Source organism: Nelumbo lutea, chromosome 6 (assembly GCF_056320005.1).
Source record: "Nelumbo lutea isolate HS-2025 chromosome 6, American lotus-T2T, whole genome shotgun sequence".
Taxonomy (NCBI): Eukaryota; Viridiplantae; Streptophyta; class Magnoliopsida; order Proteales; family Nelumbonaceae; genus Nelumbo; species Nelumbo lutea.
The window spans coordinates 12,870,456-12,898,259 of NC_142689.1; the positions used below are offsets into that span (position 1 = coordinate 12,870,456).

At 38.1% G+C, this 27,804-nt stretch overlaps 1 protein-coding gene across 5 annotated transcripts; it reads left to right on the forward strand.

The window, feature by feature from the left end:
• LOC148847411 (uncharacterized) lies at positions 1-27,493 on the forward strand. 5 transcript variants are annotated; one of them, XM_088952267.1, is made up of 16 exons: positions 1-482; positions 1,000-1,509; positions 1,995-2,235; positions 2,905-3,182; positions 7,150-7,320; positions 7,502-8,275; positions 8,378-8,472; positions 9,010-9,072; positions 9,172-9,260; positions 9,350-9,415; positions 11,531-12,199; positions 12,465-12,536; positions 12,620-12,690; positions 12,834-12,891; positions 22,477-22,744; positions 26,386-27,493. In XM_088952267.1, the coding sequence occupies exons 2-16, from the start codon at positions 1,094-1,096 to the stop codon at positions 27,111-27,113; spliced, it is 4,059 nt and encodes a 1,352-aa protein (XP_088808393.1). In that variant the 5' UTR covers positions 1-482; positions 1,000-1,093; the 3' UTR covers positions 27,114-27,493. The 5 variants fall into 5 exon arrangements, with proteins under 5 accessions (XP_088808393.1, XP_088808392.1, XP_088808394.1 ...); XM_088952266.1 differs by having other exon boundaries at positions 64-164; positions 1,995-2,241; XM_088952268.1 differs by having other exon boundaries at positions 123-302.
• Positions 27,494-27,804: the final 311 nt, after the last annotated feature.

Consider the following 27,804-nt stretch of genomic DNA (forward strand, 5'->3'; position numbering starts at 1 on the left):
GTAATCCCAAAGAAATAACGGAAAGGGCCCTTTAAACTCCGAAAAAGTCCACGCTTTCTACATTTATTCACGTTTTAGTCCTTTCTCCATTTAAGACATGTTTTGGCCGACCCTTTAATAGCGGAAATCTCCTCGACGACGGTCCGAAAAGAAGAAAAAACAGAGTCAGATTTTTTTTTTTTAATTTTTATTTTTATTTTCTGTTTTTCTTTTTTCTTCTTCTCCCTCCCTCGCTCGCTCCTTTTTCCTGCAAAATTTCAATTTCCTCTTTCGATCTGATCTCACCCGGGTGTTGAATGCCGGTACGTTTTGATTCACTCCAACTCATCGTTCTCGAATTTGGCGCCAATTCGAGCTCCCCTGTTCGAATTTCGCGGGGTTTTTGTTCGAAAACCCTAGATGTTCGATCGAACTTAGGGTTTCGAAACTGGTTTCTCGGTGGCTATTTTTTTTCTTCCAAGTGGAAATTTTGTAGTTGTACGGTAAGCTGAATCGTTCAATTCGGTTTTGGTTAGGGTTCGTTTGTTATTTTACTGGTTCGGTTGCTTCACTCTGAGTTTCTCCCGAATTTTGTTAAAAACGAGCTCATTCTCTTGTGTTAGTTCATACATTTATTTCAATTCTGATGCTTTCATCGTTAGATACTGCCTCCGATGTTTTCACCTTTGCGTCTGTTCAATTCGAATTTTGTAGCTGTATCGAGTCTATTTGGAGATGTTCGCTATTTTTTTTATCGTGGCTTTCATAGCTAGTACTCTTCACCACAGGGTCAAAAATCCTCTTATCCATTCCCTTTGCTTTTCTTCTTTAAAATCTATTTTATTTCGAGAAATTTAGTTGCAAGTGTCTTCACTGGGATGTGCAACTTGTCGAGTCTGAGGAATCAGTTCAATGAACCAATGAATTTCGGATAGATTCCAGCTCAGTTAGATTCTGTCATAGTGTCTTATTGCCTCACAGTTTTGATTTGATCATCTTCTCCATGGGGTTCTATTGCAGGGTTATGGCGCCAGAGTATGGTTATTGCACTACGTAGACTGGTTGTCAAGTAGGGAATCAGTTGTCGATGAGAGTTGTTACGGTTGATTGAATAATGGCGGGAAGTACAAGGTTTGAGTTGGCTTCAGGTAGCCCAGAGGGTTCCGCTTTTGCTAGTACCTATCCAAATGGTCAAAGGGGGAACTATTCCACTGCCGGCTTGGATAGATCGAGGAGCTTCCGGGAGGGCATGGAGAACCGGATGCCAAGTTCTGGACCAAGTTCATCCAGAGGGATTACCACCTTGTCAGCAAATATGCCACTTTTGTCCCAATGTTTGACATTGGAGCCAATTATGTTGGGTAATAAGAAACCTTTCGAAGATCTAAGGAAGTCCTTTTGTGCTTCTCTTGGAGGCACCTCTGACGAGCATATTTTTGGAAGTTCCATCTCTAAGCCTTTTTCTTCAGTAGTGGTAGAGGACATAAAACGCTTCAGAAACGCAGCAATAGAAGTCTGTAACAAGGCCAGGTAACTTTTCTTATTTTACTTTGACCAGGAACTAATACAAAATTACAAAAATGCTTCTGTTGCACTTATGACCCTTCTATATGCTTTTGGTGTCCTACTGTATGTATGTATAGCTATGCTTTTCCAGCTCATCCATTTGTCTTGGTAAAACAGAGTACTTGGGGCTATTATTCTGTCATTTGAATTTCTCTGTTTCCCTTATTCTTTTATATGACTTAAAATGCCCATGGTAGCTTTAGTGTACTATCAGAGCGTAGACACAGAAAAATTCCTAAGAAGTTGATTGGGAAATTTCACTTATTCTCTTATATGATTACAAATGTCCTTGGCAACTTTAGTGTACTATCAGAGCATAACCACAGAAAAATTCCTCAGAAGTTGATTGAGAAATTTAGGATACAGTTACTTTTTGACACTCTCTCTGTAGCACTCACGTGGCCCTAAGTAGTGATTGTTTACTGAAGATGCTAATATCTTTTTACCAGGGATAGAGCAAAAACCTTGAGTGATTCCTTAAGCAAATTGGACAAATATTGTGAAGCCCTTGACTCCAGGAAGCAGCGGCAACGGAATGAACTCTTATCAAATGAAAGGTCAAGTGGGACAAATTTGTTGAAGATCGGTAGTCAGATGCATCAAAATCGTTCAGACCTTGTAGGCCAACGGCTGGAGGAGAGGACTAAAAATGTTGTTCCTAATAAGCGTGTTCGGACATCAATCGCTGAAGTACGGGTTTGTATTTGAAAAATTTTCTGGAGGTGTGATCTTTGTTTACACCTTATCTCAAGACTTCGTCTCCTGTCCTCTATAATTGTTTTTACTTGCTTGGGATGATTTTCATGTTTACAGAATTTACTGTTGCTTAATTTAGTTTTATTCTTTTATATACATATGTCATGCTCTACATAGTAACATTTCCACATGATTTCCCTTGATTTCAAAGGCTGATGTCTTAAATTGAACTATTATTGTTGATGACTCCAAGCCTAATCCCAACTATTGTATGGAGTTGACTACATGAATCCTGTTTCACCATTCAGTTCTGTTTCATGCCATATCCATTATTAAATTATTGGCACTTAAATCATTTCTTACTACATCTACCCAAGTCCTTTTTTTTTTAATCAATATTCCCAAGTCCTTTTTGCTCTACCCCTAGCCCTTCTTAGCCCCTTCAACTTGCAATGAATCATTTCTTAAGGATTCTGTTGGTGGTCTTCTATGCATTATTGTTGATGACTACTAATATGGAAAATTATTTTCGATCTTGTTCCTCAAACTTGGCATATATTTGATGGTCATTGGAAGTTGTCATGGTATATTTAGGTATTCTTTTTCTTTTTAGTTTCTTGTTGCTTGTTCTGAACATATTTCATTGATTGCACTTCATTTCAGGCTGAAGGTCGGACTACAACCCTCTCAAGGCCACCTGTTGGCATGGATAAGGAGAGAGATATGCTCAGGGCTGGTAGTGGAGGTTCTATTCAGGTTGAAGAAAAGATTCGTGGACTCCCTGCTGGAGGGGAGGGGTGGGACAAAAAAATGAAAAGGAAACGATCTGTAGGCACAGTTGTTACCAGAGCTATGGATGGAGACCGTGAAATTAAAAGAGCAATGCGTCAGAAGCTTAATAATGATCCTAGGTCACGAGCTTGTGATACCCATGGATTCCGGTAACTTTTTTTTTGGTGTAATTATTAACTTAGGTTCCTTTATTGTTTGATGCTATCTATTATGGGCATGTCCTTCCATTCTAGTATTATTTGGTGGACACACGCATAAAAATGTTTCCCAGATTAGTCTCTCTGTGAACTTTCTTGCTGTTTCATTACCTGTAAGCTGCCCTTTAGTAGTTACAATAATATGCTATATGGCCTAGTAGTTATTTGATTGGCCTACCTAGTTAGAATTGTTGTCATTGCTGTTAATGGGCTCTTGAGGTTACAAAAGTTAGGTATGAAAATATTGAGTGAAATATATAGACTCTTTTGTATGTGTTTTGGCTTGTCATATAATTTTTTTCTATTCTTTGCCTTATCTCTTGCCATGGGATTAAATATATAAAAAACAAATATGGAAAGTCATCCAGGTAAGTACATAAGGGAGGTCTACTTTTTTCCAGTAAAATTTTACTGGGAAAGTGAATAACTGATGATTCAGTGGCCTCAAAAGACACTGTAATTGTAATATCCACCACTGAGAAATTTTGAAATGTCTTAAAGCTTAGTTTAAATCAGCATGTTGTGGTGGGCCCTAATCATTGACTTAGTCTTTTGTATTTTAGAACTCTATCTGCTTGTAACCAACAACTTCTGCTTCCAACAAGTTATCATCTTTTGGGAAAAATGTAGAAATTCCAGAGGTCCAGAGGTGACAGTAAGCTGTTGCTCCCCAAAATTGCCTTTGCAGATCAGTGTCTACCTTCAATATTCTTTCTTTTTATTTCTTCTAGTGCCCTAATAGAAAGTGAAGGGATGATTCTCCATAGAAGCCTCTCTAGTCATTCCATTCAAAAAAGTGATTAGGTAGATCTCTAGAGAAATCAAAACGTACTTGAATGAGAACAATATAAAAAAAAGGAAAAAAAATGCAAAGAGAACCAAAAGGGTTTTCCACAAGTTCCTTGATGCCAAGATGGTTAATTTGCTTTCTAATCATAACCAAGGGGTTACTTGATTTCCCATTATTCTTTTTTTCTTATTTACTTCTGGCAGGAAATGTAAATGGATGAGGTGATTGGTGATCCATTGTCAGTATTTTGTCATCAAAATGTGAGCCTTCACTTATGGTGGACCTAGGTTAGGTGCTGGAGATGAGTAATCAGGCTGCTTGTTGATAAAAAACCGAACCAAGTTGCTCAAAGATAATTAGAAACAAAATTTTTTCTATTTAATATAAAAGGAACATTAGAAAGATTTAATATGCAATTATCCATCATGAATTTGGTTTGAAGCCATGTGTAGAAACAAGTCTCTGGTATTTGTAGTTTCCTTATAGTAATCACACACCAGATTCTACTTATCTTCCTTACTTACAGCTGAGTGTTCCATCTCAGTCTTCTTAACAACCCTCCTAGATGCCTCTTGTTGAATAATAGAATACACCTCATCAGTGGGAGGAATTTTGTTTCTTCCCAGCCCTGACAGGAACTCAAAAACCCAATCCTGATTCTGAAGTTTCTCATACTGGGCACCATCTTCATCATCTTTCCTGGCAATCCAATTCTTCCAATGAGGCTTGTAAAGTAGCATAATGGGCAGGTACGCTCATCTCTCCCTGCTTAAAATTTACAATGTCTTGACTAAGCTGGAAAATCTTTGCTCCATTCCTCTGTGAATGTGTTTTATACACTCTTTCCCAAACCTGTGTAGTAGCCCCAAGAAACATCAGGCCATGACTAATTTGGGGAGTCATGGAACTCTTTTTTTTTTTTTGAGAAATAGGTAATGTATTAAAAGAAGCAAAAAGATTTACAAATCCCTTCTCAAAAAGAAATTGAAGCAGGGGAAAGAACCTCAAAAGATGATAATCACGGAACTCCATAACCAAGACATGATAGTCTTGTATTCTTGTTCCCACACTTCTAGCATAGTATCATCCTTAGCTGGCCTTTTTGTCTCCTCAGTCAAGTAACCTAGTTTACTCTTACTGCCAATATAAACTTTTACAGATGAGACCATAAAAATTGATTCTATCATGCTTGATGGTTGTAATCTATAGGTTATTTTGATTTCCAAGATTAGAAACAGTCATCCTAGAAGTTGAAGAGGTCGTAGACCTAGATGAAGCAGAATCTTGGGCCATTTCCAATCAAAATGACAACACCAGTGGTTCAGATAAAGGAAACAAGGCCCTATGATAAATAACATGAACAGCTTTGAAGAAACAGCCCCAAACAAAGAATCCTGATGAAGTGTATGTACGGAAAAATCTTAAAAAAAATCATTCCATCACCAAATAATTTCCACCTTCGATTGATAGATAAAGTCCCTGATCAAGTCAATCATTCTTCTGCTATCTTCCATGATCAGAAAACCCCAAATTGAATATTCCTGATTTTCTAGAGGAAAAAAATATTAAACCTTACTGACTGGCTCTCTGATCATGCTTAAAAAACTCCTTAAATCAACTTGATTAAGGGGTAAAAAACCCCTACACCAGCAGTTAAACTTCTTTTGTTGCCCCTGTTATGAATTGAGATGAATAACTGTCATGCTTGAGCCACAGAGAACACCAGCAGGCTCTAAACCTGAGCTTATACTATCTTAGACAATAACCTACCTTGATTAAATGATGCTTGGAGAATATTCAACCAATGGAAAGAGAAGTGAGGAGAAAAAGAAGTTAATGAGAAGATTAGAGAGGAGAAGGGAAGAAGGTATTGAATAGAGTTGGTTACCAATGAGGTCGGCCCCACCCTAGCTTATTTACATTACCATTTAAATGAAGAGTGATAAAGTTCTGATCTGCACTAGAATCCTGTTAGAATTAGTTTTAGAGAGAGATTAGAAGAGGTATAAGAAAAAAGTGGAGAAGAGAAAAGAAGAGGAGAGAAGAGAAGAGAAGGAAAAGGCTGGTTTGAACTAGAGAGAAAAAAGTCTCTCTCTCTAGTCAGCCAGGTTATATTTATATGTTTCTATTAAATAAAACAAAAGACTATTATGTCCCTACTTAAGTATGGGCCACATTACTTAACATAAACATTACACATCAGCTTAAACATAATTAGGACTAAACTACCCCTATGCAGTCGACACTAACAAAGAGAAATTACACGATTGCCCTTACGTAAGAAATATAAGACAGCAGCTTTATATTATAAGTATTTCTACACCATGGAATACTAAGAATGAAATTTGATGAGAATGATGGTAAAAAAAATTCAGTTTTGAGGTTAATAAGTCCTGAATTACATCCTGTCTCCCACTTTCAGATGGATCTTCTCATTTGAATCCTCCAGCATTGTTATTCCCTTTAATATTTGATTCTGATTAAGGGAATGAGAAAATGTATTTTCCTTGCCAAGAGAAGACTTAGGCTGTGTTTGGCATGCTTTCAGAGAATAAGTTTGATGAATTTTGTGGTCCTAAGAATCACTTTTGAGTTCAGATGCATGAAAACTGCTGGAGCTAATTCTTTTTTTTTTGGACTTAAAACCCATTTTTCTTTGGAGCTAGGAATTACTTTGTCTCATTTTAATCTGATAAATGCTAATGGAACAAACTGGTATCCCAAATTTAAATTCAGGTTTATAATATTCTGCATGGCTGGAATAATCTGACTAAAAAAGGGGTGAACAGGAACAATCTGTTTTGGACAGAATTGTAATGAACTTTGAGGGGCAGAGAAAGCTTTTTTTTCCCCGCATTCTTATCATGCCATCCTGTACATGTTTCGTATTGAATTAATGGAATGAACTTGAGCTATTTATCAAAAAAGTGCTCCGTGGCTGGAACTTTTTATCATGTTTATGAAATTATTGGTTTGTCAAGAATAATAGCTTTTTTTTGTATCATGACTCTAGTGATGGTAGTAAAAGGGTCATTCTACTTATTCTTGCATCTACTATTAGATTTCATGTGCTACACATTTATCTTTCTCCCTCTTTGGAAACTGAAAAATAAGTTCTGCCACTTTCAGATCTGTACCCTCCAATGGGATTAGTGGAATCAACAAGTTGGATGGTACTTCCCAGCCTACTAGTTCAAATACTCGTACATTACTTAAGAATGAGCTGGAAAATGTCTCCCTTCCAAGGGACCGTGCAGCTGGTTTGGATAAAGAGAGAGGTGTGGCAAAGGGAAATAATAAGTATGTATTTCACAAACACATTTATATTATGCTAGATGTTCTAAAGTGGCTATGTGACTGCTGCAGGAACTGTGGAGCACTGCCAAGTTTCCGTTGCATTTCTTGATTGTCTTGACATCCTATGTTCTATTCCCCTTTTTAATCTTATGATGTTTTGACACACTTCGAACTTGTTATCCAGGCTAAACATTCGTGAGGACACTCAGGTGGGAAGTCCTAGTCCAGTTACAAAAGGAAAGGCTTCTAGGGCACCAAGAAATGGTTCTTCTGTGGTGCCAAACTCATCTCCTACCTTCCCCCGTGCTTCTGGAGCTCATGATGTTTGGGAGCAACCTCCAAACTTGAACAAAGTCCAGTCCATGAGTGGGACAAACAATCGCAAACGTCCCATGCCTACTGGGTCATCTTCGCCCCCCATGGCTCAATGGGTTGGTCAGAGGCCACAGAAAATCTCACGCACAAGGAGAGCAAATCTTGTTTCTCCTGTTTCAAATCCTGATGATGCTCAAATATCATCTGACGGATTTCCAAATTCAGATATTGGTTGTAGGTTAACGTCAAATGAAGCCAATGGATCACTACTTGCTAGGGGTGTGCCCAATAACACACAACAATTTAAGATGAAACATGAGAATGTTCCTTCTCCAGCTAGATTATCTGAGAGTGAAGAATCAGGAGCCGGTGAAAACAAACTGAAGGACAAAGGAATGGATAATGGGGACATAGAAGACAGAACCATGAATGCAGCCCAGAAAGTTGAATCTCTCATGCTGCAGAAGAAGAATAAAATGCTTGTCAAGGAAGAAACTGGAGATGGTGTGCGGAGACAAGGAAGAAGTGGAAGGGGTTCTTCCTTGTCAAGAGCATGTGTTCCTCCAGTAAGAGAAAAATTGGAGAATGCAGGCACAACAAAGCCCCTTCGAAGCACAAGGCCTGGTTCTGACAAGAATGAAAGGTATCGAATGCTTTTTCTTGAATCAGGGAGTTGTACTTCTAATTGTGCTTTTTTGGCATAAGTCTCATCAATCTTTTTATCCCAATTTGGTTTCTGTTTCAGCAAGTCAGGTCGTCCTCCTTCAAAAAAACTAGCAGATCGCAAGGCTTTCACTCGTCCTGGGCATGTGATTACCAGTGGTTCCTCAGATTTCACAGGTGCTTGTCATAATTCATTGAATGTATGTGAATACCTGTACACATACCCTGGATGCTTTCTAGAAAACTAAAAAAACACTTCAATGCTTATAAAAAAACGAAAAAAGGAAAGAAAATTAAAAATACTGCAATTTTCTAAGAGAATTTTTTTTGGGAGAAAAAAGGTTGTATTGATCAATTTCTGATAAAAAATATATGAAAAAGTTTTTGAGAACAATGACTATCAACTCCTTCGTAGAGATGTGCTATCTTGTAAGTTTCTTCTTTTTACTGTGAAGCATCGTTATTTCTGTACACAAATTTCTATTTCTGTTGATATTCAATAGAAAAAAGACTGGATTTTCCAATTTTTTTCAGTGATCTCCCTCAGTATTTATGGTTGATCCTCAGTGAACTATGAAGTGATGGGTTTGTTTTGTTCAATGGATGGTATATGAGCCAAATATAGATTTTTGACTTTTGGACAAGAATCTTGGACAAGCAAAAAAAATTCTTGACATTGGTTTTAATACTATGCTTTTCAAATTTTTTTTCCAGGTGAATCAGATGATGACCATGAAGAACTATTAGCAGCTGCTAATTCTGCCCATAAATCCAGCTGTATGCATCCAATCTGAATTCGTTTTTTTTCATGAATAAGCATCTTTTTCTTTTGGTTGTGTTGGTGTCATCAGTAGGCATTTTTTATTTTCTCTGCAGATCTTGCCTGTTCTAGTTCATTCTGGAAGAAAATAGAACCACTTTTTGCTTCTGTTAATTCAGATGACTTGGCATATTTGAAGAAACAGGTGAAAAAGATGTATATTGTATTGGCTATTTATTAAATTTTAATTTGACTTTCAGATGCTTACCAATTTTTATACATTTTTTGGATCAGCTGAATTTTGTGGAGGAGCTTGAGAAAAGTCTGTGTCACATGTTTCATGCTGATTCTGACCTCCTGGTATTATCTATTGATAGCACTGCTTGTTTTCAGCATCTGTTGTATAGTTTGCACTGCTTCAAGTTTTTTTTTTTTTTTTTTTTTTTTTTCCTTTTAATTGATAGTGGTGAGAAATGAGATGGTGAATGTGCAAGATATCCGTCCAACTTCACAAAGAAGGGAGACAACAAGATGTTAGAAAGCAGTGAATCCAAATCTTCATGTTCCCTGCATACACAAAATCTACCCCTAGATTTGAGTGCATATGATTAGCAAGAACACTGATTCTCAGGAAAATAGAAGCTGAAGTAGACTCCGAAGTAATTGTAAATTGGGTAAGGAAAGAAAGTGAAACTATGTGGAAATGTAGACATGCAGTGAGGGAAACCAAAGGCTTAGTTACAGATTTTGAGGCAACTGTTAAGGGGTGCAAAGGTTGGCTAACTCACTTGCTGACCAGCTTGCAAAGTACAATAATGGGACAGGTGGAGTTGTCTCCAGCCTATGCCCTACTTGTACTTAAGATGCATACTTACCTATACTTTTACATGATTAAAAATGTAACAGTTAACCATCAGGAAAGAAAAACTGGTTCCTGTCTACCAAAGTGGCAAAACCATGGTTAGCTAGGAGTAGCCCTGATAGGTTATAAAATGAGTGGAAGTAGACTAACATGGTTTAGTCATGTGAATAGAAGGCTATCTATAGCACCGATGAGAAAAAAAAAGTGATTTATTGCAAGTTAAAGGGTCTAGAAGAGCTAGGGGCAAGCCAAAAAGGACATAGGTTGAAGTAGTGAGAAATGATTTAAGAGCTCATAATTTAACAATGAACATGGCAATGAATAGAGTGCAATGGCAGAACAGGATTCTGTGGTTGGCTACCTATAGTTAGAATAGGGTTTTGTTGAGTTGAGTTGTATTTGGAGGAAATGGGCCTCCTTCAAAAGTTGGAATATATACTTAGGGTCTTCAATCCCTTTCTTGTCCATAATTGTAAATGTGCTAAATTGAGGCTGTGTGACAGAGGAGCCCCTTGTCTTCTAGGTAGCTAGAAGCTGCCTAGGTGATGATTTTTCATACAAAAATCTTGGGTGATTTTAGATTGTTTCTCTATGAATTGTATTATTTCTCTAGTTGGTGTAGTAACCAAAAACATTTTGAGTGGTTAACATAAAAAATCACACACTAAAATTAGAATGAAGACAACATTGTATAGTCTATGAAAAGTTGGGGAATGGATTCCTGTTCTGTTAATGCAGCAGGGGATATAGAGGGAATGTGTATGTGCACTAAATAAAAGGATATAAAAACAAACATATGAAAGAATGAGGCCCTTATCATTATGAATGCGATAAAGAGATAGAAGAGAGAATATGCAGGTGGATTATTGTAAAGAAAGGAGAAAATAAAAGAATAGAGTCCTTATTCTGGTTATATTTGGAAAGATGGAGAGGAGTGATTGCAGTGGTGTTTTTTTTTTTTTTTTTGATAATTGTAATTACAGAGGATTCGAGAAAGAGAATATACATGTCTTCAAAAAAAGAAAAAGAAAAAGGGAATAACAAATTTATAAAATTAGTTGTTTCCAATAAAAAAAGGTTTTGAAAATGAAAATATAAGTTAAGTGGTAAAATCCACTTTATGTCTCTTTTAAGTTGTTGGTCTTTTTATGATTGATTTTCTTTACACCCTTCTACCTTATTTATACAACTTGATATTGCTTAACTGCACCACACCCAAAATTATTACACCTTACATATGGGAACACCAAGGTGAGGCACATGTCTATCCCAAAAAACATGCCTCGCCTAGGATTTGCCTTGACGAGTGTGCTCTCATCATGCTAAAACAAGCTGTGAATTGCTCTTTACTTAATTCAACATCCATATCTCATATGGAGCCATCTAGGTCAACCTTTATAATCATTCTCTTGAATCACAGATAGGTCCAACGTCTCAACTCTATTTCACCTTGCTTATATATAAATGGCGTTAAGATTTCACTAAGTGGATTCTGATATGTGTGTGTTTCTGACCAAATAAAATCAGAAATCATAGGAACCATTCATTCTAACATTAAATTTAAACTACAGATCTCCTTCTTTTAGTAGTTCTGAGTTTTTTTCCCTCCTCAGGGTGAGCTTGTGCGTGAAGAACTGTCATTATCTCAACCTATTGTTTCTGGAGAAAGACAAGTCAGTTGGCCAAATGGAACGGGCTCCAATGTATCAGCTACAACTGCAGATTTGGTTGATCCGTTAAAAGACATTGATACATTAGATATGAAAACAAAGTTTCAGAAGGTTACTCCACTGTACCAAAGAGTTCTCTCAGCTTTGATTGAAGAGGATGAAAGTGAAGAATTTGACCGTGAAAGTGAAAGAAGTGTTTCTTTTCATTATGGTGAAGATTCTCCTTATGGTACATGCATGAATATTGATTTCGAACCCAAAGATGGGGACAAAATGGAACCTGAAACTGAGTCAGAATTAGATATTAGAACTCAGAAGAAGTGTCCATTGGATGCATTTTCATGTGATGGGAGTACTGCTTCTAATAGATTTAGAGGTCCAAACATCCACAAATCTTTATATAGTGATGAACTATGGCAAAGAGATGGTGGCTTGGTACACTCAGATGTTGGGGTTGTCTCTGGCTTTGATCAAACAAATTTAGATGGATCCCAACATTCACATGCAGATGCTTCTGGCATTTCTTCGTTTGACTCACAATATCAACAAATGTCTCTGAATGACAGACTCTTGTTGGAGCTGCAGAGTATTGACCTCTATCCAGAAACAGTGGTAGGCTCCATTTTATAATTCGTGTTTGTCAGACATGATATTTTATTATTTGCTTAAAACGGTTTTTGAAATTCTGCTGCATTTTTTCTTGGCATTAGTTTTGAAGATTTAGTGTACATGAACTTTATGCATTTGTTACATCTTTATTGCAAGACATTTGGTAGTTTTATTGCATAGTGGTACTTTTTTCTCAATCATGGCGTCATTGTTGGGTAATTGTTTTTCTGAATCTCTTATTTAGGCTTTTTTGGGCTTTCTTTTTCAGCCTGATCTAGCAGAAGGAGAGGAAGAGATAAATAAAGACATCATGGAACTTAGGAAAAGGCTTTATCGACAGGTCTTGTTGCACTATGTGTTTGTCTTCTTTGTAGTATACTTGTGTATCCATCTTTAGATAAAATAATTTCTTGCTGATATCAGGTGGGAAAAAAGAAAGGTCAGTTGTCCAAAGTAGATAAAGCTATTCAAGAAAGTAAAGTGGTGGAAGAACGGTAAGGTTCTCCACAAATTGGACATGTTTCACAATTAGACTTTTTAATGTTACTGAATTTAACACATTTCCCATTCTTTGGGTATGTTTCTCACATTAGACTTCTTAACCTTATTGAATTTAGCAAACTTGTTTAATGTGCAGGGAGCTTGAGGTGCTTGCAATGTCCAAACTTACTGAGATAGCTTATAAGAAGCTATTGGTAAGTTTGAATTTTATATTTAAGAGAAATCTACTGTGTTAATGAAAAAAGTGGAACCATATGATATTGATAGAAAGCCATGACACTTTTCATTACCAGAGAACCTAGGTCTAATCCATAGTCTTATCTGGTTTCCCTCTATAACTAAAACACAACAAATTTTCAATTTAGTAAGAATGTGCCTTAAAACAGATATATCCTTTTCCCAGAAAGTATGATCCTTATCTGTTGTCTACCCTATCTTCACCTGTAAGTTGTCCTATGTGTGTCCTTTTACTGCCCACTGGTACTGAAAGCCTGAGACCTTGAATCAAGGATAATATCTTGACAAGTGTCAAAATTGCTTGTCACCTGGATCTAGGGTTTTCTTCTCAAGAAGTTGCAGCCATCTGTATGCTGCTGCTGATGTCATCAGGATCCTTTTTTTTGAAAAGTAAAAGAAAATTTCATTAATAAAAAAAAAAACAGGTTACAAGCACCAATATATATCATGAGAATGTATGGTGTTATGGAGTGTAGATCATGACCAATATTTAACAAGCTGTGGTTCCATAATTTACTTTCAGTATTAGGGCTGCTTAATAACAGCTGAAGTGGATGAACTGAATGACTTATTACTTATTATTTTGAGAAGAGCAATTGTGTGCATGTTAATGATTAACAAATGGTGTGCACTAGGAGATAAACAAGGCTATACAAAAAAGTTAAAAAGACAGCCCTCAAATTTGTAACTTGAGGAAGTGTACTGTCACTATGCATTGTTTGGTAATAAAATTAAAATTATTAAAATAATAAAAGAAAGTACAAGAAAGGTGACCAGAAGTCATCCGTGAGGAGAAAAAAGAGACCTAACCCAACCACAGCCCGAGACTCCACAGAACCAGAAACCGAACAATGTTACCTCAACTGGGAAAAACTCCCCATAATAATTGATCCAAACAAACCAGACAACAACAAAATCAGCCCTCCTGACCCCAACTTACCACACAGACATTGCAACTCTCCTCACTCCCCTTAAAGACCAAGGGAAGCATTGACACTGCCCCTCTGGCTTAAAGTCTCTCAACATTTTTCCTTGCTGAGCTTATCAGTGGAAAGTGCAGGACCTCTTTTACTCCTCTTGTCCACCTTCTTACAAGGTCCAATACCAAATAATTCCCCTTTCAACCTGGCAAAAACTTTTGAAACCTGAACAGTATGATTTTCCCCCTTCTGAAACATCTCACAGCAGTAGGACCCTCCAATAAAGCCTGCAAGTCTAATGGGTTCTGATTGATCCTCTCTAACTCTAAAATCACATTTCTTTTGAAAGTTTGTTCTGCACCTCCTTACCCTCATTATCTGCCCCTTGCTAAGCCAATAAACTTTCAACCTACCTTGAGCATCCTTAACCCTGAGATTAGAAGCTTCCACTTCACTATCCACTTTGGAATCTAGAGAAAACTTTTCTTCCAATTCCTTGAAAAATTTTATTGCAAATCCCCCCCACCAATAGAACACAAGTCCAAAGTCTTGCTCACCTCCACCTCTATGTTCTCCACTTTATATCCAAATCTATTGGTCTTATGATATCATGAATTTATTTTATAATAACCTCCTCACCTGGTTCAGATTCTTCACCTCCAATGTCTTCAATCTTATCATCTTCATTTAACAACCTCGTTCTGTAATTCCTTATTCTTTTGTAGACATTTGGATGCTGAACTTCACGATCTTCTCTTACATGTCTTTCGTCCTTTTCTTCTTTATTTCCCGACTCTTCCCCATCATCTTGAACTTTTCTTTCCCTCACTCTTTAGCAGTTTCTTTGTCATTCACCTTATCTCTTGTTTCCAGCTCAGTTCTATTAGTGTCTAAAGCTTCAATCTCAACTGCTTCATTGTTAAGGTCACCGCCTTCCTGTCGATTCACGATTCGCCTTGCTACCTTCAAGCTTACTTTCAGTTGTCTTGGTGGTTTTCTCCCTATTTGAAACTAAAACTTAAGTAAATGGCCTTGATCATCATGATCAGTTCTCTATCAAGTCCCTTCATCCCTTGTTTAAATGATACCATAATAGTAGTGTTTTGAAATGGTAAAAAACTGATCTTATCATTCCATTGCCAACCGGCGTATTTATACAGTAAGCTGCTGCAATAAATAGAAAACATCTTCCTAAATCAATCCCTATAATTAAGGGACTAACTATTTTAATCCTCATATTTAAGGGATTATGCTCTTCCACAATCCTAGGAATACATATTCACACATTCCTATTTTTACACAACTACCAAATATAGATGCTAACTACCAAATATGCATCTACACTAGTAACCCCACGCTTTCCAACACTCCCCCTCAAGCTGGTGAATAGAGATCCTCCATTCCCAGCTTGGCTACAATTCTACGAAAGTCTGTACTATTGAGCCCTTTAGTAAGTACATCGGCCAGTTGTCCTTTTGTAGATACATAGGGAGTGCAAATCAACTTGCTGTCCAGTTTCTCTTTTATAAAGTGTCGATCAATTTCAATGTGCTTCGTCCTGTCATGTTGAACAGGATTGTGAGCGATATTGGTGGCTGACTTGTTGTCACAATATAGTTTCATAGGCTTTTCTCGTGGAATCTTCAAGTCTTCTAAAATTATCTTCAACCAGAGTAATTCACACACTCCTTGTGCCATAGCCCTGAACTTTGCCTCTTCACTTGACCGAGCCACTACATTTTGCTTCTTACTCCTCCAAGTGACTAAGTTTCCTCCCAAGAAGGTACAGTAACCAGAAGTGGACCGTGTATCTACTGGAGATCCTACATAATCGACATCTGTATATGCCTCAAGAGCCAGTCCCCCATTCCTTCTGAATCAAATTCCTTTCCCTGGATTGGCTTTCAAATAGTGTAGAATTCGATGAGCAGCCTGCAGATGAACTTCTTTAGGATTATGCATAAATTGACTTATTACACTTACAACACATGCAATATCCGGCCATGTATGTGCAAGATAAATGAGTTTTCCAACCAGTCTTTGGAACATCTCCTTGTCTACACTTGCATTCTCGCTGGCTTCTCCAAGTTTATGATTGGGATTTATAGGTGTGGAAGCTGATTTACATGCCATATTTCCTGTTTCTCTCAAGAGATCAACAATATACTTTTGTTGAGAGATAAAGATGCCTTGTTTAGAATGTACAACTTCAATTCCGAGAAAATACTTTAGTCTCCCCAAGTCTTTTATCTCAAATTCTCTGACAAGACAGTTTTTCAATGCTTCCTTCTCCTTTTTATCATTCCCAGTAACAATTATATCGTCCACATAGACTAATAGAGCAGTAACTCCCCATGAGGCTGTGTGTTTGATAAACAATGTGTGGTCACCTTGACTTTGCTTGTAACCTGTACTAAGTATCACCTTTGTAAACCTTCCAAACCATGCTCTCGGAGACTGTTTGAGACCGTATAGTGCTTTCTTCAACCCACAAACTTTGTTCCCCTTAATGCCTTCTCCAAAACCCGGTGGAATGACCATGTATATCTCCTCTTCTAGATCACCATGGAGAAATGCATTCTTTTCATCAAACTGTTGCAAATCCCAATTATAGTTAGCGGCCAAAGACAACAACACCCTTACTGTATTCATTTTAGCTACTGGGGCAAAAGTCTCCTGATAATCTACCCCATAAGTCCGTGTATATCCCTTGGCTACCAGTCGTGCTTTGTACCTTTCTAATGACCCATCAGATTTGTACTTAATTGCAAACACCCATTTACATCCTACAACCTTCTTGTTTCTTGATAGATCCACAACTTCCCACGTGTTGTTCTTTTCTAGTGCCTCCATTTCCACTCTCATGGCTTTTCTCCACTCCTTATTAGAAAGTGCCTCGGCTAGAGTATTAGGAATTAGAATGGTGTTAAGGCTGGCTAGAAAACTTTTATGAGGTTCAAAGAACCTTTGGAACGACAAAAATTTGGCTAAAGGGTACAATGGGCGTTTGGTACATTCTCTGGTTCCTTTTCTTAGGGCAATAGGTAGGTCATACTCATACTCAGACTGTGAAGGTACAGGTTCAGGTTCTGAACATCCTTCAGTTCTAGGATTAGGAGTTGAATCTCGGACTTGCACAAGTTGAGGATCTGGAAATGTGGGGTTGTTTGACTCTTGTTGAGGCTTGGAAATGTGGGGCTTAGAGGAATGTGACTCAGAAGGATGTGATTCTTGATGGTTGGATGACTGTGAGGAGGGTAATACATCTAGGGAGAGTAGATCCGAGGCCTTATCTTCCATTAACGAGGGCTCCCCCTGAAGATAAGGTTGAGCGAAAAAGGATTGTCTCTCCTCAAACGTGACATTGATGGAGGTGTAGAATTTTCTGGTGGCTAGATGATAACATTTATAACCTTTCTGAGTTGGGGAATAACTCAAGAAGACACACCTGATTGCTCGTGGATCTAATTTTCCCTTATTATGGACATGAACAAAGGCAGTGCAACCAAAAATTCTTGGTGTGAGATTATTTGAGGTTCGATTATCAGGGTAGAATTGAGAGAGGACTTGCATTGGGCTTTGGTTGTCAAGAACTTTAGATGGTAGTCTATTTATGGTGTATGCAGCGGTAAGGACAGCTTCCCCCCAATATTGTTTTGGGACCCGATTTTGAAAGAGAAAGGCTCGGGTGGTTTGCAATAGATGGCCATTTTTCCTCTCAGCTACCCCATTCTGTTGGGGAGTGTTAACACAGGAGGATTCATGCACAATGCCTTCTTTCTGGAAAAATGGGGACAAATTCTGATTAAAATAATCTGTAGCATTATCAGATCGAAACCTTTTAATTTTCACACCAAACTGAGTTTGGACCATGTTATGAAAGTTGGGAAGAATGGTGCCCACATCAGATTTAGACTTAAGAAGAAAAATCCATGTGACCCTAGTGCAATCGTCAATAAAGGTGACAAACCATCTAGAACCAGTAATGTTGGGAATTCGAGAAGGGCCCCATATATCCGAATGAATCAAATAAAAAGGGATTGAAGATCTTTTATTGCTGATTGGGAAAAAAACCCTTTTGTGTTTAGCAAATTCACAAACTTCACAATGAAAAGTTTCAACATCAATCCCTTTAAACAAGGAAGGAAACATTGTTTTTAAAACAGAAAATGAAGGATGACCGAAACGAAAGTGATGACGCCAAATTAAATCTTTATTGGAGGTAGATAAGAATGAGTCGTGTGTGACATGCATAACAGTGTGAGATGGTTTGCTGGTTGCTTCAAGGTAGTAGAGTTCATCCCTTTCCTTATCAAGTCCAATCTTCCCCGAAACCTGGTCCTGAAATACACAATAAGAAGGAAAGAACACAACATTGCAGTTCACATCCTGGGTGAGTTTATGTATAGAGATAAGGCTAGTGGATAACTTAGGAACATGAAGCACATTTTTAAGTAATAAGGATGGAGTAATTTGAATATTCCCAATTCCTGCCACTGTGGTGAAAGAACCATCAGCAACAGAAAATTTCCTACTACTAGGACAGGGTGTATAGGTGAGAAAATGTAGTGAAGAGGGTATCATTGTGGTAAGTAGCTCCAGAATCAAGAATCCATGGAAAAACACTAGTCGAGACATGTAATCCTAGAGATAAAGACTCACCTGAGAGAGCAAGAGAGTTTGAACCACTTCCTGGTTTTAAGGATCCCAGGAAACCCCATAGATTGTGGAGACATTATGGGCCTGTTGAACTGCTTTCGAAACTCGATTGCCCCATTCCTTGCTAGATGTGGGAGGTTTCCCATGAAGTTTCCAACAACGATCTTTTGTGTGTCTGGACTTCTTGCAATAGGTGCATCAGAGGTTATCGTTAGAGTCACGGGTGGTTGTGTCACGAGTCAAGTTGACCATGGTAATTTCCTTCCCTTGCCACCATAGCAGAACTTTCGGGATCTTTAGGCTCAAGCATGATTCCACGACAACTTTCCCCAGCTCTGACAAGGGCTATAACTTCATACAATGGAGGCACTTCTTCTTTGCCGAGAATTTGTATTCGGACCTGATCAAATTCAGCATTCAGTTCGACCAAAAAATCATACACCCTATCTCTTTCAATAAAATTCTTCAAGATCACAACGTCATCGGGGCACTTTGTCTCAAGAACCCGATAATGATCAAGCTCATGCCACAAATTTTACAGCAGATTTGCATACTCTGTAACGCTTCTGCTCCCTTGTTTGGCCGCCACTGTCTTCACTTTGACCTCATAGACACGAGCAGCGTCATGGGTTTTGGAATAGGTTTGTCGGACAGCACCCCAAATAGCCCTTGCAGAGGGAAGAAACATACAAGTATCACTAATCTCGGGTGTCATTGAACTCCACTACCATGACATAATCATGGAGTCCTCTTCGTCCCAAGCATCAAAATTTGGCTCGCCCAATTTTTGCCCCGTTCCAAGAAGGTGACTAATTTTTCCTTTTCCCTTCAAATAGGTATGCACTAGTTGTGACCACTTCAAATAGTTCTGGCCATTCAGTCTATATGTTGCCTGAATATTCTGCAAATCAGCGGTATGAGGATGAGAATTTGTTACTCCATCGGTTTGGACGGGAGCACTTGTTGCAGTCACGTTGGACATTGTCAATGGAGGAAGAATAAGGCTAGCGGGAAAGGAAAATAAAGGAGGAGGAAAAGAAACACTACTGATTACAGATCAACACTAAAGGCCAGAAAAACACGAAAAAAAAAACTGGCAATGAAGGCCAGAAAAGTAGGGGAAAGATTTGGCAATGAAGGCCGGAGAAAAAAAATCTCAAGGTTGGCAAACCTAGAGCTCTGATACCATGTTTTGAAATGGTAAAAAACTGATCTTATCATTCCATTGCCAATCGGCGTATTTATACAGTAAGCTGCTGTAATAAATAGAAAACATCTTCCTAAATCAATCCCTATAATTAAGGGACTTTTTAATCCCCATATTTAAGTGATTATACTCTTCCACAATCCTAAGAATACATATTCACACATTCCTATTTTTACACAACTACCAAATATAGATGCTAACTACCAAATATGCACCTACACCAGTAACCCCATGTTTTCCAACAAGTAGGATGCACTCAACTGCATCTTGTTTCTTTTAGAAGAACGTTATAAGTTTATATAACCTGATTACTTAATAATACATAAAAAGAGTTGATTTGCACCTCTTTCCCATTCAGGAGTAGGGGAGGACCCTTTCACTTGGGTACAATCTAAACCACATTCAAGAGGACCTCTAAAATGATTCCACATTCAAGAGGACCAAACAATTTATGGTATGCCTTTTGAAGTGGCTATTCCCTAAAAATGCAGTCAGTAAATCAGCAGGCAGGGGGAAGACGTAGGGCTCACATAAGTACAAGATTTTGTACCTTTCTGAAGTCTGGAGGGGGGATAAAAGTGGGAATTGAATTCTACACCAACAAGCAAGGAAAACAACAGTGCAGTAATGCACACTACGGATTTTGCATGCTTCGGCACTAATTTGTTTGAGCCGTTGCAACAAGCTAGAAAATGAAAGTGTGACATTCAGCCGTTTTCTTGCTGCTTTGATAAAGAAACCTGACACATCTTGCTGCCTTCACTTGTTCTCAAGAGTTTATCCGGCTTTCTTACTGCTTTGGCTTGGCAGCCAGAGCTTGCTTGTGGAATGTGCTGCCTCTTTACACTGCTCGATCTAGTGCTACTAGTGTGCCTTGCTTTGCTTTTGTTGCTCTGCCCTCCTAGTAAATTTAAGTGCTTTTCTCCATAGCTTTTGGTTTGGGGGACTCAAAGAGGGAGGTAATTTCATTCATCTTCAGTCCAGGGAGAGGTTCATAAAGGTTGAGGTTCCAGTTGATGCCCACTGATCCAAAGAAGGAATGATAGTTTAGGATATCATTGCTGTTACCATCAATCTTGAAGGTACTTGCATGGATACTATAAAGGTTCTCAGTTTCCTAGTTTTAACCAGTTTTGATGGTTCAGACTAGACAAATTGCTGGTCAAATCAGGAAGCCAAGAACCACCCAACCTCCCAATTGAACCTTTATGAAAATTCAAAAGGTACTTGCATGATTGGGAGATTGAATAGGTAACTGCTCTCTGTCAAAAGATTTAAGTTCACTTTCCTATGTGTGAGGTTTGTGATGCCAAGATCTGGATATGGGAGAAGATGAGGATTTTCTTGGTTAAATCCTTTGTAAAGGCAGTCTAGTAATCTCTCCTGCCAAGGATGTGTCTAAATCCCCCGATCCTTCAAATGTAGCTTTTTTAAACTGGAATATGGTGTATGATAATTTCCTAAGGACAAATTATGTAAAAGAGGCATGGAGATCTTTTCACCGAGGTGTAATTTTTGTCATTATGAGGAGTGAGAAATTCACTTGTTTAGTCATTATCAGTCTGTATATCAAAGATTTGGGGCCATTTTCTGAGGTCTTTTAACCTCAATTGGTTTTTTCCTTGTTCCACCAATGACACATTATCTGAATGGTATATTAAAGGCCTAAACAGGAGGGATAACTTGGCTGTTTTCAGGGCTGTATGGAAGAAACGAAACAACCAAATATTTAAGAATTAGGAGTCACAGGTTGATGAGTTGATTAAGAAGGCTGTGGTATTTATTCTATCTTGTGTTTAGGCTTTGAAAGGTTCAGGGACATTCCTCCTCTTATCTTCTCTCTGGAATCAATGCTCTTAACCTATCTGCTTTTTTTTTTTTTTCTCTTGCTTGGTTGGGTTTTTTCCTGATTTTGTAGTCTTTCATTGTATACGGATTTCCTTGGATCTTTTGTACATTAAATGGTTTAATATTTATCAACTCAATACCTTACTTTTATAAAAAAAACCTTGCTTTATAGTTTTGGTTGAGTGACCTGTCTCCTTTGTTCTGATAGAGTATGACATTCTGCTATTGTTGGTACTTGTCTTGTAGTTTCTCAAATACATCCATGTTGATAAAATTCTGCTGGTCGTCTATTCTGAAGGAGTTTAGTGGGATCTGGTGCTAGTATCTTTGTATACAGAAGATATTCCTTTCTATAGTTTTCTATTTTGAATTGCACTTCTACCTGTAAAAATATAATATTAGCAGTTTTTTCATCTAGAGTAAAAGATTTTAAGAAGGGGAAGGTAAGTGATACTACTATAAAAACTTGAGGTAGGAGCATTATGATTCAAAAACCTTGTGGGGATTACAGGAAACCTTAAGTGAGCTTTCTGTAAACTTGCCTATTTAGAAAACAAAAAAAAATTGTGATCTTAAGAATGCTAGTTCTTCTTGATCTATCAGTGCTATCAGCATCTGAACGATTTACCTCCCTAATAGCAAATGTGTACTAGAAGTGTAATCTCCACTCAAGTTGTCCATGACAAGTGTTCTAATGGACATACATGAATGTGATTTAGTATAACGTTATACATTTAAACTATTGTTGGTACTTGGATTTCATTTCAATGTTGATTTGAAAATTTGTGAAGATATAACTATGGTGATGATTTTCTAATTGCTGATTTTTCTTTTTCTTAGATTAACAAGTTGAACTATTTTATTGCTCTAGTTTTAGACCATGAAGTGCCCTTTACCTATTTTGACAGGCATGCCGTGGAAGTCATGCTTCTAAGCATGGGCTCAGTAAGATCTCAAAGCAAGCTGCTTTGGCTTTTGTGAGGCGAGTTCTTGCTAGATGCCATAAATTTGAGGATACAGGCATAAGTTGCTTTACTGAACCTTCACTACGGAATGCCTTGTTATCTGTACCTTCATATGGCAATAATGCAAAGTTTACTGACTCTGTTGGCTCTGGGACTGTTACAAATACATTTACTGAAGCTCAAAGCTGTCAACCAGAGCTTAGAGCATCAGGTATGCTAATTTAAGTTCTTATTTTTTATTATAAAAACTGTTCTTTTGACAAATAATACTGTTCCAAGAAATTTTACCAAGTAATATTGAAAAAAGGATCCTTACCAGTAGGAGATAGAAACAGAGGACAAGTATAAGGCAATACAAATAAATAGAGTTAATAGCTGACCAAGCCAAAAGAAGATGCAAGAATAATCAGTTAGGCAAACGAACCTATGGGCTATCAGCTATGGACGTGAAACCCTTAGAACTAGTTCCTTCTTGTTAAACCAATCCTAGAGCGCAAATCAGCTGCCCTAGGGGCCAAAGTGAATGAGCATTTCATTTGCGCAGCCAAAGCTTTTGCCTCTAAAAATGAGTCTAAGTGCCAAAGGGTCTCTCTCTGCTGTGGTCATCCTCCCAATGACCACTTGACAGTCACTCTTTATTACAAGTCTGATCCATCCAGATAAGAAGGCCTTATAGCCCTTGAAGGAGACTCAACATTTCTTCTCTCAAGTAGTTTTCTTCCCCAATTAGCCTTGAGAAGCTTTGATGGATATATCTATCCTGATTTATGAATGTCTCCTACATGCGAAGGTTCTGGATTTTCTAAAAAGCATTTGTCAAAACTAAAATTGATCACCCCATGCTTCTTCCAGTCCAGTTCTAATCCTCCTGCTACCCCCCTTTGAGCAAATACAGCAACTACTTGTGAGCCCCTCAAAATAGCATCCTTGGATAAACCTCTGAATTCTTCTTTACTGGAAATATATTGGGTTGCCCTCACCACAATGAGATCAGTAATGGCTCTCACCTCCATTTTCTTATTATTGAAACTGGAAAAATGGCCCAAAGAATCAAGAGTCTGAACTTTGGAATCTCTTCTATATGGAAGGAGAAGGACATCTCTCAGGCAATGAAGGAGTTAGAGGACCTCATTATCTTCTAATAGACCTGTTCATGGGCTGGGCTTGGGCTTGGATTTTGCCAAATATCTAATGTGGCCCGGCCTGAAGCCTGAGCCGGAGACAGTGTAAAGTTGAGCCCGAAGCCCGGCCAGTGGACAGGTCTACTCTAAATATCTAAGGTTTCTTCTGAAACCAAGGTCCCAACTCCCAAGCAAGTCCGGGTGAGGTTTGAGCATTCAGAGAAGGTTTGGGCAAGGCAGAGAGGTCCATCACCCAACTGAATAGCCTTCTAAGAACACCTTATGGTTACCTTGAAAGCAGATCCCAGGTCCCATCCGTTCTGATGAAGATCATATTTGGTTTTGATGATAAGAGTGCCACAGAGAATGATCCTCAAGGACCTCAATAGAGAAGCACCAAATCCACTTGCTTAGGAGACCAAAAACCCATTTATTAAGACTTGGAATAGCTGCTGTAACAGCTTTAGGTTTAGCGTGAAATCAGTCCAGAAAGATAGAGAGAAAGAGAAGAAGAAACAGAGGAAGAAGAGGAAATGGGAGAAAAGAAAGAGCAGAATGATTGTTTCTGCCACCCCCCATATTGCCATTTATATGTTTTAATAAAAAGAAGTTGCAAGGACCAAAAATACCCCTGTTGCCTATAAGAAAGAAAAAATAACATAACAGTGGCTTAACAACAGCTAAAACAAAAAGATGAAGGTGGGACCACATATAAAAAAGCATATAAAACACAACTAAGGCTCCTTTGCTGTATCTCTACATTAAGCATATTAGAAAAAGGAGAACACAAGAGGCTACATCCCAGAGGTTGGGATGGCCAAGACAGAAATAGAATACATCAGAAATTTCCTTCCCTTTCCCAAATGAATTCTCTGTTTACATCTTATTTTTCCAATGCATTTACTAGCCCATTAGCTGACGTTGGGTCCAAGTTACAGTAATAATTCTGTTTCTCTTAAGTTCCTTTCTCTCCATTAAATTTTTATACTGCTGAGGAACCTTATCCTCATTCTGCAGCCATCTCGCTACCACATTGGAATCCACTTGAAGCAAATCCGTAGCATTCAGATCCTTAGCCACCATAGCCCTTGTAACACTGCTAGTGCCTCGGCCTTATTGAATTCCCAAATTCTGCTGGTCCGGAGGATAGAGCAATAATGTTTAGTTGTTTACCTCATGATTTCTAAAGACTTCACCTATCCCTGACTGTTATGGATTGCCCTTGCTGCATCCATCAAGGTTAAGCTTAACCCATTAAGCTGATGGTGGCTTCCAGTGGATGATGACAGCATCTTTATGAACCGAGGAGTTAGCCAACCAATGACTTCCATGGATGATATCTTAATAAGTTGTTTCCCACAACCTTTCTCAATAAAAGAGATGATCCTTTTTGGAGTTTGGACCACCAGATTCCCAAAGGATCTCTCTCTATCTCTCTTTCTCTTTTATTTATTTATTTATTTATTTATATTTTAATAACTTTCATGGGGGCATGAAACATTGAAAGAAAGTAATTTGTTAATTAGAAAAAAAAAGGTGACCTTGGTGAGAATAGTTCTACCTGTTGGAGAAATTTAATTATTTTTTCCAAGTTGTCAGCTTTTCTTATTTATTTTTTAACCTTGCCATCATTTAGTCCCAAAATGTGAGAGCCTTGGGATTAGCTTGGAGAGGCAAATCCAGATATCTCAATGGTTATTGCAAAAACAATAACTTAAAATCAACACCCTCTTTCTCCACCTGACTTAAATTTATTCCAGCATAACACACTTAGAAAGGTTAATTATCAGCCTAAATACACTCAACCACACATGGAAGTTTTCGCATTTTTCATGGTATTCTCCCATCTAAGTTCACAAAAGATTATAGTCATAAGCAAATTATAAGTGAGACACTGCATTGATCTCCATTTCTCCTCTCTCGTCAGCCTTGCGAAAGAAGTCTGCTTAGGAGGACCTCTTATCACCAATATGAGCAACAGGGTAGAAAGAGAGTTTCCTTGTCAAAGTCTTTTAGAGGACATAATAGTGGTATACAATCCACCATCCACCATCCACCTAACCCATTTTGCTCCAAATTCCATTTTGATCAGAACCCATTTTAAAGGAACCTCCAATCTACATGATCATATGCCTTTTCAAGGTTGAGCTTGCATACTTGCCCGGTTGCCCCTTCTTTCTTGTCACTCTAATATCTTTAATTGCTTCATAGGTAATCAAAATGTGGCCCAAAATTTGTTTCTCATGCATAAAAGCTACCGGAGGAGGCTAGATGACAAAGTCTAGAACCTCTTCAAGCTTACAAGATAGGACTTTTGCAATATGTAATCAGCCCTGCAATGATGTAAGAAAGGAAGAAAAACAAGAGAAGAGAAGAGGAAGAGAGTGAAATAGAAGAGAGCCATTGTGGGGCAGGTAGTGCCCACCTATCATTTTATTAGGTAATTTGTTTAAAGGTTCAAAGACAATAATATCCAACACAATGGCTCTAGACAAACTGATTATTAAATTGCTTAGCCTAGAATTTCTTTAGGAGTTTGAGCACCTGGTTTCTTGGGGAATGGGGATAAGTGTCACATTCATCCCTTTGTTCAATTAACCAGGAGGGACATAAATGTAGCATTCAAGTAATTCACAAATGTTTGTGAGAGGAACAAGTAATGGTTTACAATGAACCTATTTTTTCTCTAGTTCATCACATTTTAATGCATGGCTTTCATCTGCATCCACAGGTGGCTTCTCCACTGCAGTTGAGCGGCATGGTCATCATAATGATAAGTTTGACAGAGGTTCGGATTCATTTCAAACTCCTACGCACCCATCTGACGAAGTTTATGGCAAACATGATCTTATATCAAACAGAGGGAAGAAGAAGGAAGTGCTACTTGATGATGTTGTTGGAACTGCAGCGTCAAGAGCCACGCCAGCTCTTGGGAACACTCTCTTGGGTGGAGTGAAGGGGAAAAGAAGTGAAAGAGACAGGGATCAGAATAGAGATACATTAACAAGAACTGTAGCAAAAGCTGGCCGTCCATCACTGCAGAGTTTTAGGGGTGAACGCAAAACAAAGACAAAACCCAAGCAGAAAACAGTTCAATTATCTACTTCTGGAAATGGACTTCTTGGAAGGTTTACAGAAACTACACATCCTGTGTACCCTTCAGTACATGGTTCCAGTGAAAAAGTGACAAATGGTAGCAGTAAAATTAGTGGGGAAGTGGGGTTGCCTTCTGGTAATACTCAGGATTCATTTAAAGAGGCTGAAGGATCCATTGACTTTACAAACTTGCAATTGCATGAGTTAGACACCATAGAGGGACTCGGTGTGTCCAATGACCTTGGTGGCCCTCAAGATCTCAGTTCTTGGTTGAACTTTGATGAAGATGGTTTGCAAGACCATGATTCAATGGGGCTTGAAATACCAATGGATGACCTTTCAGAGTTAAATATGCTTATCTGAGGACAACAAACTGTACATCCTTGTGCCTTAAGAGTTACAGACAAAAGGCAAGAGCTGTTGTGGAGATGCAACTAACTACTTAGAATCTATCTTATGCAAACTGAAATGTGTAAATGGTAATCCATTCTTTTGTATACTTCTTTCAAGAAGTTGTTGACAAGAGTCCTGATTGTTTAGGTGATCCCCAGAACTTGCTCCTTGTACTAAGTCGATGTATTGTTTAAGAGCCTTCATCATTCATTTAATTTTCGTCTTGATATTTCAAGCTTCATTCACTTCTCCAAATGTTGTATCCTTGGCTGCATCTGGGATCTGAATGTGAATGCAAATTGTACATTGTTTTCATTTATCAAAGAATTTTGATGCCGTTATCTCTGGCAGCTTGCTTTCAGATAATTTTATGAATATGAACATGATATGAGATGTGGTTCATTCGTGATACTGTTACTATGTTTATTATAATTAAAATGCAAAAATCAAGTGAAGTTCAGGGACCTACTTCATTGTTATAGTTTGCTGCAGCAATGATTTCAGTGGGTCCTGTGGATTGGTTCATTCTCACAAGTTTTCTTTGGGTTATCCTTGAAGCTCATTCTAACTATAGAATTCTTGTGTTTGTGCTTCTCAAAATTTTGGTTTTGTGCCATATATCAATTTCTGTAAGAAAATTTCCTGCAGAATGCTGTTGCTC

What these genes read in the sequence shown, in the direction of transcription:
- LOC148847411 (XM_088952266.1), top strand. Translation starts at nt 1,094, where the DNA reads ATGGCGGGAAGTACAAGGTTTGAGTTGGCTTCAGGTAGCCCAGAGGGT. An exon ending in GGTTCTGACAAGAATGAAAG is followed by an intron (nt 8,276 to 8,377) that starts GTATCGAATGCT and finishes TTTCTGTTTCAG; the next exon opens with CAAGTCAGGTCGTCCTCCTT. An exon ending in TTCTGCCCATAAATCCAGCT is followed by an intron (nt 9,073 to 9,171) that starts GTATGCATCCAA and finishes TTTTCTCTGCAG; the next exon opens with ATCTTGCCTGTTCTAGTTCA.